The sequence below is a fragment of the Nymphaea colorata genome, chromosome 14, assembly GCF_008831285.2.
Source record: "Nymphaea colorata isolate Beijing-Zhang1983 chromosome 14, ASM883128v2, whole genome shotgun sequence".
Taxonomy (NCBI): Eukaryota; Viridiplantae; Streptophyta; class Magnoliopsida; order Nymphaeales; family Nymphaeaceae; genus Nymphaea; species Nymphaea colorata.
The window spans coordinates 10,790,892-10,802,930 of NC_045151.1; the positions used below are offsets into that span (position 1 = coordinate 10,790,892).

The following is a 12,039-nucleotide window of genomic DNA, read 5'->3' on the forward strand; positions in this document are numbered from 1 at the left end:
GAAAGAGGAAGAAGAAAAGGTGGACGAAGACGAGCATATCTGGCTGTGGCAGCAGGAGGGAGGCAGATGCACTGTGGGAGGAGAGGCAGTGGCTGTTGACATTTTCTTTGTTGCAATTTTCTAGAAAGACTCACTTTATTGTGGCCTTCTCTGGCATTAAGCCCTTTTGTTTCACATTGTTCAATTCAGCTGCCAGGCCTGCAACAAACTTTTAGAGGTCACAAACTGAACTGGGAGAGGAGAGCATCCATGTGGTATTGGAATTTTGTTTACTCATTAGGATAGTCCATCCTCATCTCTTCTCGTTTAGCCACTAGCTGGCATGTTCCTATGTGTCTCTTATCCAAGTGTACAAATTCCTTTCCTAAGGAAGTTCCCAAGGAAATTTCTCCATATTTAGATGCTCCGTGTTTCTTGTTTCTATGCTTCTTGTCTGTCTGCAGTGGGTCGTTGACTTGTTCACTTCCATTTCAATTAACATGATGCTGCTTTGTAATCTTGTACATTAATTTGTCTCCAAACTTTTTGGCGTTGACAACATAGATTGCAGAAGAGTGTCCAGAAAAGTGTCTGATCTAACACCAGTTGTCATGGGCTGATCCACAAGATGGCATCTGGTCCTTATTTGACCAGACCATCCTTAGTAAGCAGGCTTTGGCTTTCAACTCAAGCAAATGCACACTCAGACAAATTTTGTGGTTCAGAAAGAAAACTTTTCTATTGTTGAAGGCAGAAAGGCTCTCCAGCTGTGCCGCTACCAAAGGTTGGTGGGGTTTGAGTTCAGCTCCAGAAATGCCTTGAAGTCTAAGCTTTGGGTAGAAGATTTTCATTACGATTTGTGCAGGGTACTTATTTTGACTACCAACTAATTCATAATAGGCATGAAGGGCATAGACCCTTATTCAGGCTACATGACTAGGCTAAATGACCAAGGTGATAGGATGTGGCTCGAGCAATCTCGATGGCTTAGCATGACCATGTCTGACACTAATATTCATTTTTTATTCAACTTATTTGTTCTATCAATTTGCAATTCCAAAATATACTTACAAGTTACATCTGATTGAGCTGCAAAATGAAGATGGGTAGTCATTTTAACTTGAAAGGTTCATCCAATATGGCAGCAGTTTGGCTAGAAACAGTTCGTATATACTTCACAAATAAGTATAGTGAAGTGACAAAGCTACAGATGGAAAAACCAGATGTTTTCTGTCTTCCATGATTATTTTCAATTTATTTTGGATGCCGCAAGATGTATTTAACAATAAGGTAGCATATAAGCCTCTAATAATATGGAAATGTATTCTAGTTATCATTTGAATCCCTTAATTTAGTCCAAGGAGCATCAGCGATAGTTGATAATCTAGATGAGATTTTTCCAGATCCATACATCTAATACAATGTGGTTGTTGTAATTAGTTAGTCTCAGGGACTTTAGTCTTTGAAGTCGTTTTGGACACTTTCTGGATTTCCTTCAAACAGCACAGAAACTAGGAAATATTTCTATATATTATGCTTCAGAGTTTGGATTTTTATTTGGATCGTTATAAATGTGTTTTCTTTGTCTTTTACCTTCTACTCTTAACTGCCTTTAATTGTATTTGCAGTTCTGGATTATTATTGCATATCTTACAGCATATTTCCCCTTGCATCAAGTTATTCTTTAATTTTATGGTAACTTGTCTCCTCATTGTAGTTTCATTGTCAGAACCAAATTGGTCATTAAGCAATATTTGGTGGTTTCGTTGAAAGTGCAACTGATGCTTAGCATATGGTTTTTAGGTGGAGCGATCTTTACTTGTAACTGGATTTGGTTACGAGCATGATGATGCATGGGCTACTAACATTGATTTGTTCAAAGAATTTACAGACATCAGCAGGGTATATAAGTTTATATAACTGTAAAGATAAGTTTTTAGTAGTTCCTGAGGTCTTGTTTTTTTGTCTAAAGTTGGTCCACTATATGTTATTTATGTAGGGTGTAAGAAGGCTTGGTGCCGCTGCTGTTGACATGTGCCATGTGGCATTGGGTATTGTAGAAGCATACTGGGAATATCGTCTAAAACCATGGGATATGGCTGCTGGGGTCCTGGTAATAATAATATCCCTGCTGATGGAATTCCTACGTTTCCTTTCTGCTTGCTGAAGCAGTATGTGCTGGAGGAGTAGTCAGTGTTCTACCTTATAGGTTTTAAGTGCTTTTTCCATGATTTGCATCTTGATAGATGACATGTTCTATCGTTATGCTAAATGCACATCATGATCATGCAGAACTTTGGAACAAATTTGATTTCAGTTTCTTAAAAATTGACACCTTCTTGTTGTTATAATTATATGTATATTGTATAATGCATCAACGACACTTTTTTCATGGCTACACATGTCAATATCTTTCAATTCCTTTTTGCAAGAAGGAACTATTTCAACCATTCATGTATCCTTAGAAGATCAAGTAGCAGATGTTTTCACCAAGCCACTTCCCATTGTTGACTTTACAAGATGTTGTAAAAGCTGAGAGCCTAAGCATGATCGACATCTATGCTGTAGCTTGAGGGGGAGTGTTGAGAGTTAATATTAGTGTAGGTTTTTTTAATAAACAGTTGGAGTCGTGGGCCTCTTTTGGTAAATAATAATAAGTCATGGGTTGATATTATTAATGCAGGAGGTCTTCTTTAATATTTATGTTCTATAGTTTGGACTTCTTCTATAATTCTGTTTACTGCTCCCTAGTCGCTTTTAACTTGGGATTAGGGTTAATAGATGATTGAGTTTTCTCTGTCCCATCTCTCTTTCATGTTCTTCCTCTTCTTCTTCTTTAGACCTAAAATCTACAATCTCAATAAGATGGGGGCATAATTGGCTTAATGTCCTTGTCTCAATTGGTGGAACCGTGGAAGCACTTCAACCACTTCTTGAAGGAACCAAGTTGGAGAAATCTATTTCAGAAGCTTCAGTTTAAATCATATGTATACAATGATATGCATTGTTAGCATGATATTCACGATTTGTCTAGCAGAAAGCCGTTACGACAAACTTGTACATATTTGTTAGAAATGGATATTAGGCAGTAACTCGTATGAATTAAAAGAACTGAGAATTTATGTTTGAATGTTTTATGTTGTTCGTTTCCTTTTATTATTGTGTCCTTGCATGTTCGCCTTTCAATTCTGGGTGGTTTTTTCTCATTGCGGAGGCCGTCTACTTCTCGTTGGAGTGACAAAATTACTCTTTGAATTTAAGTTGATTTAGTTTTCATGAGTGTCCCTTTTTGTTGTTATAGATAGAAAACATACATGGATTGATGTATTCCCAAAATAGATAACAAAGGTTTTGGCATTACCACTATGTTTTCTTTTAAGCACTGTGAGTCCCTTGAAAACATAGACCTGTGTTATTTTGACATTTGTGATAAAGATTTTCATGGCATTCAATCATGAAATTTTTTTGCACTTCTATGTTTCATGCACTTGATATGCCAACAGCTCGCTCAATGGATCTTAAGATGGAACTCTTCTGAACTTGTTATATATTCTACTGTTACTAGTTCTTGGTTTACTTCCTTCCATAAGGTGGAAAAATAGAAGTTTTCTGAATTGGTTAACCTCTCATGCAGGGTAATTATGTTTTTAATCCTGTTTTCAATTTTCATAATCCTTCTTTCTCTCTCTCACTCATCATTATCAGATTGTTGAAGAGGCTGGTGGCACCGTCACACGCATGGACGGTGGTAATTTCTGTGTTTTTGATCGATCTGTCTTGGTTTCCAATGGTGTTCTGCATAGAAAGGTCAGTGCAAATGCATATATTTTCTTACCCACTAATTTTTATCTTTGGTATGATTGGTGAGTCATTTGAATAGGATGTCATTTATTATCAATTCAGCTTCATAGTTCTTAAATATTTCTTTGACCTTGCCAAAACTGGCTTGAGGTAATATCAAGAGCCCCCTTGTTTCAGTTCATATCCAGGAAAAGACACAAATAAGGGCATAAAGTAATGTTACAGGCATATATGGAAATTAAAGTCTACTCAAATCTTAGATATGAGACTATTTAGAAACCATGACACATTTGGGCTGTTTATTTTTCTGAGTTCTTATATCTAAGCAGTCCCACTTTAGTAGGTCTAACACAATTTCTCAAAGAGAAAAGTGCCTTATCTTAATCCTAGGTCTTCAATATTAAAGAGATAAGATAACATCCAAGCCTTTCATATCAAATGCTCTTATATAAGCTTTTGGGTCTTTTGTTCCTGCTTCATCATCATCATCTATGATTGTAATTTCATCCACGGATAATCAATATTGGATCTTTATCATCTCTTCTCAGAAATGGCATATGGTTACTCATACTTTTCATGTTCAAACTGAATGATGATTTATAAACCATGCCTTTGATGATTGCAGGAATCCATGTAAATCTTCTTAGCATGTCTTTTTACACCCAGCCTCAGTTCCACTACCACAACCTCGGGTGGATGATGCCTTTCCTCTGCTTTTCATAAATGTCCTTTATGAAGCTATGCCCAACAAGAACTAACCTCTCCAAGTTCACTTAGTCCTCATCTTTTCTGCCATCTTCCTCTTAAAGTAGTAGAGTAGACATGGTCCCGAAGGGTGGAAGGTCTCCCTTTCACAAAGGTTCAGGTTGATTGCCTCATGTGTCGGCCACTCCCTTGTTATTGGCAAAAACTTCACTTTCTCTTTCGTCATTTTACATATTGTCTATTCTACATGATCAAATTGATAGCCCCTCCCATAAATGTGCCAGTTCTTCATAATATTTCTTTTTCCATGTTTCATCATTTATATCATAGTCATAGAAAACCCTTTTTTACGAAAAAAAACCAATAAAAATGTTAAAAGCAAAGAAAATGGGAAAAACCCATCTTTTCCCATTTTTTGAAAAAACTCCCAAATGAATTTTTGTGTTTCTGTAGCCTTTTTTTCTTGTTATTTTTACATTATTTTTGCTTTAAATTGTCACATAAAACGTGTCTTATTAAAAAAAACGCGTATAATACACGAAAAATAAGTCAACCGTATAAAATGTGAAAACAATGCGTCTTTTTAAAAAAAAACACCAGGAAAGAAAAAATGTTAAAAAAAATATGTATTATACGTGTTTTTTGGCATTTTTGTTGTATTTTTATTAATTTTTATGTTTTATAACTTTTAGGATTTATTAAATGTTTTAAATTTTTTTAAAATTTGCCAAGATTTTCTCGAGATATACAACTTTGCCGTATTATACCCGAGAAATTCCTCGTTGTATAATACCTGATATATGTGACAATGCTTTAAAGTATAAAACATAAGTTAAGTTAATTATCTTCATTTCTTTCATTACCAAAACATAGTTTTTATCATTCTATCAAGTTATTTTTTGTGTTTTTTTTTTGTTATCACTTATTTTACTTTTTCCAAATTTTTAGGATTTTATTTTTTCTACAAAATTGGTGATTCTTTCCCAAGATTTTCAGCTTTGCCAAAAAATACTTAGAAAAAAGTTGCTGTTTAAAACCCATTAATGATCTTTGTGACTATGTTTCTAACTAATAGATTATGCTCTTTAGCTATGTCACATAGGTACGGGTACGGGTGCGGGTACGGGTACGGGTACGGATCATTTTCAAAAAATTTGGGTACGGGGGTACGGCCGTACACACACGGGCATATATATATATATATATATATATATATATATATATATATATATATATATATATATATATAAATTTCAAACAAAATAACATATTCACACATATATATCAAAAAATTGCAAACAGAATAAAATCATTGTCCAAAACACAGTATGGAAGTAATTAACATACAATTATACAAACATGTCAGCTTTCTTGATTCTCCTCAGTCGCATCATGAAGATTAGAAGGAGCAACAGGTTCTGTAAGGTCCATGTTAAGAGCATGCAAATCATGTTCTCCTTCAAGTTCCACATCAATGTCCTTTGGATTAACATCCCAATACTTGGATGATCCTGAACTGCAAGTTGCAACAATTTCTTTTACAACATGAAGAGGTTGGAGTGGACATAAACTAAATCATGTATACATATCAAAGATACAAAAAGAAAGAAATACCTGTAATCATTTGAAGTACGTGAAAGTAAGCGTAGGTTGGAGTGGACATAAACTAAATCTTCTGCTCGCTTACTAGTTAGCTTATTTCTCTTGATGTTGTGAATTTGAGAATAAGTGCTCCAATTTCTTTCACAACATGAAGAGGTTGCAGGTTGAGATAATAACTTCAGCGCAAGTTGTTGGAGATTTGGTGTCGATGCTCCAAAACACAACCACCAATTAACAAGATCTTCTTCATATCTTGCCATTGCAGCTTGTATTGAATCATTTCTTCCACCAGAGAAGCTCGCAAACTCATTATTTATTATCTTCAACCGATGAAAATCAAAATACAGTCTTCCCAAACATATCTCCCTATTTTTTTATATTTCTGGATCTCGATTAGGAGGAACACGACCAGTACCTCCTGCCAACCATGTTTGTCCATAATATTTGGGATTTAAAGAGTGTGCCATACAATGCAAAGGGTTATTGCTTTTGTTCCATCTTCTTACTAAAATTCTATGCACATGATCGAAAAACTCAGAATCATCAAGTGCAACATTCGTCTTCTCATGTCTAAAAATGATGTTTTGAATTTTTTCAATTATCCCACACGATATACGTGGAAAACCTCAGTAAGAGGTGAAAGCTCTAACCTAAGGGCAAAACCGCAACCCTAGGAGAGAGAATGTTATTTCCACTTAATCAACAGTTACACAATAAGTGGGATTATAAAAGAGGGAGACCCGCCTAGGGTACCGAGCCACTCTCGGTACCCACGCCCATGGGACCGGGTCCATATTCAGACCCGGTTCCCTATACAAGATATTCTAACAAGACCTATTATCTTTAACAGTCCCCCTCAAAGTTGGCATGCTACCAAGTTGGCCAACAAAATTTCTGAACTTAGATGGTGACAGGCTCTTTGTGAATATATCAGCAACTTGGTCTTCAGTCCTTATATGTTATAGAGATATTAATCATTCTTCATATGCTTTCCTTGTAAAATGACAATCAATCTCAATATGTTTAGTTCTTTCATGAAACTCTAGATTTTTGGCAATATGAATAGCACTCATGTTGTCACACAACAACCTAGTCTTATTAACACTGGAAGCCCAATCTCATTTAGCAGCCATCTTATCCAAATACTCAGCTGTAGTTTGGGCCATAGCCCTATATTCGGCTTCAGTTGTCGATAAAGCCACTATTTGTTGTTCTTTACTCTTCCAGAAAATCATAGAATTGCCAAGGAAAATACAAAATCCTGTTGTGGAAATTCTGTCATGAATTGATCCACTAAAATCAACATGACAATAGGCCACAAGGTCTTCAGAATTAGATGATGAAAAAGCATGCCATAGTCCATGACTCCATATTATCTCTTACGTATCTAATAATTCTCAAGATAACAGCTAAATGTGTTGATCTGGGTGCATTCATAAACTGACTAACCACAGGAACTGTATATGTTATGTCAGGAGCCTAGAAATAGTGAGATAAATCAGACTGCCAACCAGTTGCCTATAAACAGTCAAGTATTTCAATTTTTTCCCTTCGCAAGGCTTTAGTTTCACATTGGCCTCCATAGGTGAAACTATTTTCTTCTTTTCATCATATAGTCTAACCTTAGTCACCAAATCAGCTGCACAGTTATGTTGGGACAAAAACAAACAAACCTCTTTTTGAGTAGGCAACTTCAAGACCCAAGAAGTACCTTTGAAATCTTAGATCCTTCATTTCAAACATTTGTGCAAATTTTTTCTTTGTTTAATCAATAAGTTTGAAATCATCGCCTGTAATAATCATGTCATCCACATACAAAAGTAACAAAAATTTCCTTGTTCTATGGAAGATACAAACAAAGCTGGCTCATGAAAACTCTCACTAAATAAAAGGAAGTTGTTTTAAGTTATTGGTAGTCTGGTCATCCTTGTTATTGGATGACCAGTCTGTCGTCCTTTAAAATGGACAATAGGCTGATTGTTCTTTAAAAAGCACAACCAGGTGCTCTCCTCTTTCTAAAAAGGGGGTGGGGGGTTGGGGGGAAGGGGGAAGGGAGGGAGGGAAGGAGGGAGAGAGAGGGAGGGAGGGAGAGAGAGGAGGGAAAAATAGAAGGGAAACAAAAAAGAAAGAGAGCGAACAGTAAAAAGGAAAGAAAGAGACAGAAAGAGGAGGGAAAAAAAAAAGAAAAAAAATTGAGAGGACAAGAGGCAGGTGCGGCCTGGGTGCATGTTGGAGCTGCACCTGCATCACGTGGATGCAGGTGTGGTTCCCTAAATGAAGCACTCATGTGACATAGATAGTCCCTGATGTAAGCTGCCAACTGAGCCTGCCCTTTGGCTTTACATTTTAGTGCTTTCTTCTGTTATAAATTCTTTCATCTTTCTTTGATAGCTTGATCACTTGCTTCATTTTGCAAAATAAATTGAACTCTTTCTGGTCTGGTCCGAAATTGATTAAGTATCTGATATGATGGATCTCAACCTTGTAGTAGGTTTTGGTCAGAAAAACGGCTATGGACGAACTGAACTGGTATAGAGTGCCTAAGCTTTTAAGGATCTCAATTTCATCAATATGATACTGTTCTCAAGTTCTCTTATATTGGTTGTTACACTCCACCGCCCGTCTCTCTTCTTCCTCCTCCTAGGAAACACTTTTTTTCATATGTAGATCTAAATGTTGAACTTGACTCGTATACCAACTGTGTTGACCCTGTCTAAAACCACTAGATTGCCTGATATAGCAATCTCCCCTTGCATTGTGGTCAGTTTCAGTTGCCACTCAAAAAAGGCTATGAACCAGGGTGATGGGCAGGTAAAGGTTTGTGAACCCCGCAAGAAAATCTCTACCTCATTAATGTAGGACTCTTGTTTAAGTCCTCCTCTCACAGGAACTGTTGCATGAACAGATTCACCCAATTGTATGGTGGATATATTGATAGATAGGAAGATACACAAGAAGATCCATATGAACATGTACCATGCTGTCTACTGCATGAACATATGTACTAAGTGATATATCAATAGGACCCCCTTGACCAATATACGTGGCTGTCAATCCACGATCTCATTATCACCTGGTTTAGTCAAATTCACTTATCTTACCTGTGTGTTCTTTTGGTTCAATGACCCTGGATGCTCATGTGAACTTTGTGCTTTTTCCATTCACCACTGTAGTTTTCTTTCAACTTCCGGTTACCTGCTTTTATTTAGTGTCCTTTTAACAGTGGAACTTTTATATATGCAGCTTTTAGAAAGGATTGGTCCAGCAACGGAGAAACTTAAACACAAAGGCATTGATTTTTCTCTATGGTTTAAACCAGAGAACTATCCAACAGATCTTTGAATTGCTTTTTGCTTTGGGTTACTTCAAGAGTTAGGTGCAGAATCAGGGCTACTCAATGTTTCAGTCATCTCAGAAGTGCCTTGAAATATATGAGACTTTCTATCAAGGGAAGCATTGGCCACACTCTTTTCATCTTAATATAATCGTCATCCTTTTTCATTTGTTGTTTTGTTGGCTTTTGCATTCCAACAATAAAGATAGAAAAGAGTGGCTTATGGACAACATTGACACTGCTGTATCGTGAGAAGAATTCACTGCTTTCAGAAGCTGTCGAGTTTGAACCCAGTTGCATAAGTATGACCACTATCTTGCACATAAGCAGATCTTAGTGCGTAAAGCATCTTTGATCTGGTGTGAAGCATGAGAACAGCTTGATAGAACAGTTATCTCATTTGTTCCAATAGAGGGGCCGATTTATTAGGTCAGATCTTGAACTTGAGCTTGTGGGAGTAACTTCGCGTTGCACATTGTAGTGTATAAGTTTGCTACGTACAGTTATGCAATGACAGTTAGAAATCTCGTCCTTGGGAATTTTTTGGCAAGTGAAAAATCTGAACATATTTAAAAGATAAGTATATAAATAGTAAATGATGCAATAATGTTTCACATATTTATTTTCAAAGATTACTCAACTACTGATAATTAAGGATTAACAATTTATTATTTGTTCTTAATATTTATTTTAAAATCATTTAAAACACATGGTACTATTAATACTAGAAAGCTAGCCTTTTGTGCTTGAACTGCAAGAATCGGAATCTTCAGGGACAAGCAGTACTAAAAAAGGTTCTAATGGCCCGAGCTGTCGCTGACCATCACTTCAGGGTTAAATAATCTACCTTGCAAACAGTGGTGGGGCGGACATTTTAGGCTGAGGGGCACTAATTTAAAAACTTTCATACCTTTAGTGGCATTAACATATGTAAATAAACAAATAGTTAAAAAGATCCTCTATGAAAATAAAATTTTGTGGGCTAGTGTGGGCAACAGCCTACATGTGGGTACATGGGGCTCTGCCACTGCTTGTAAATAACAAACTTTGGATCTTCAATTTTCTTAGGCTAGTTCTGAAAGAAAACAACCACATCAAGATTGTGCTATTTGAATGTGTGTGTCTGTTTGTTAAATTGGTAATCGATCTTGAATCAGGGGTTTATCTATAGATATTTTCATTCGAATTGGATACGTAATTGTTTGAATTGTATAATCTCTGATTACAAACAATGATAACCAATTGAAAGCAATTTGATTATAATTTAATTCGTGACAATCCTACCCAACTGCTGGATGTTGTATATTTAGAAACCATGCATCTGAAGTATTAGCAACAGCCTTGGGCCCTCAAAGGGCATAGTATAGCTGGTCAGATTGGAGGCATGTGAAGATTGGAGGCATGTTAAGAAGCACGTCTCTAGTTCAATTCCCATGCCTGTTATGCTTCTGTGTCATAAGTGATGGGTTGATGGTAGTTAAGTTCAAAGGTGCATTGCTGCCATTATTGTTGCAAATGCAGGCAAGGAGCGGGGCAGGCAAGGAACCCCGCAGTAGGGAAAATGAGAGGGCTTTCGAGTTTTTTTTTTTAAGGTGGTGGGATGTTGCTAGTCCGTCATTCATTTGGAATGGAAGCATTAGCAATACGTTACGGTATAGCAATTATTTATGATGCCACCGTAAATAATATAAGGTAACAGCAATTCATGCATAAAAGAAACCAAAAACAAACAAAAGCAGCAGCTAATCTCTTGGTTTTTACAAATAGTCCAGGCAACATTTAGGATTTCTAATGAGGAATTAGTTGGCGAATTTAGATCCGTTTTCTTATAGATTCCTCAATTTCTGCGTCTCCGAATCTCCTACCGTAGAGTTAAGAGTCATACTAGCCATAAGAAGGCCCATTTCCAATGCCGTCGCATCTGGGGCCTCCCAAGTATTAGATCCCGAATAGCCTTTTCTTCACTAACCTGGGGCAAAGGTGAATCCCAACTGTTGCCGATCAGGTGCTGCACTAGTTGAAAGAACCAAAATAACGCTATGTGGACTGTTCAGCTCTGAGACACCCGCACATGTTCTTTCCAACTGAAATCCAGAACGCTTTATGCAAGCTTGGCATCTTCTCCATGTGCAGACCAAACTTTGGCTTTGACTTATAGCAGACAATAATAAGATTAAGATGTTTTGGTCGATCAATTAGTGAAATTTTCGTAATTAAGTCTCTTATTTTTGTTTTCCTAGAGTAAAATGTGAAAATTACCTAGCTAAACCGTAAACACGGACCAGATAAAAGAAATTCAGGAAATAAGAAATATCATTTCTAAAAATTACCAAGCGGATTATTCTAGCGACTGTAAAAGTTTTAAGGCTTAAGATAAATAAAAAAAAGAGTTGCATGAACACAAACTAAAAAGTGCCTAAGGGGGAGGTAGACTCCTACTAGGATTATTTTTTAGAAAAATTAATATTGGATGTCTTCTCTTGAGATAGGGAATCAATATTGAGTTTGGATAAACGTGTTACAGCCTACATATGTAAACCCCAATACTAGGCGTCGTCCCATGCATACCAACCTTGAGGAGGAGGAGGAGGAGGAGGAGGGAAGAGAGAGAGAGAGAG

General features: G+C 36.6%; 1 protein-coding gene across 2 annotated transcripts in view; it reads left to right on the top strand.

Annotated features, from left to right (window-relative positions):
• The window catches only part of LOC116267404 (phosphatase IMPL1, chloroplastic), a 68,386-nt gene extending 58,798 nt beyond the window's left edge, over positions 1 to 9,588 (top strand). For both annotated transcript variants that reach the window (XM_031649100.2, XM_031649101.2), the window contains exons 11-14: positions 1,783 to 1,881; positions 1,979 to 2,092; positions 3,685 to 3,786; positions 9,331 to 9,588. In XM_031649100.2, the coding sequence (XP_031504960.1) occupies positions 1,783 to 1,881; positions 1,979 to 2,092; positions 3,685 to 3,786; positions 9,331 to 9,429 (414 nt within the window). In that variant the 3' untranslated portion in view covers positions 9,430 to 9,588. The remainder of the gene's footprint in view (positions 1 to 1,782; positions 1,882 to 1,978; positions 2,093 to 3,684; positions 3,787 to 9,330) is intronic.
• Positions 9,589 to 12,039: the final 2,451 nt, after the last annotated feature.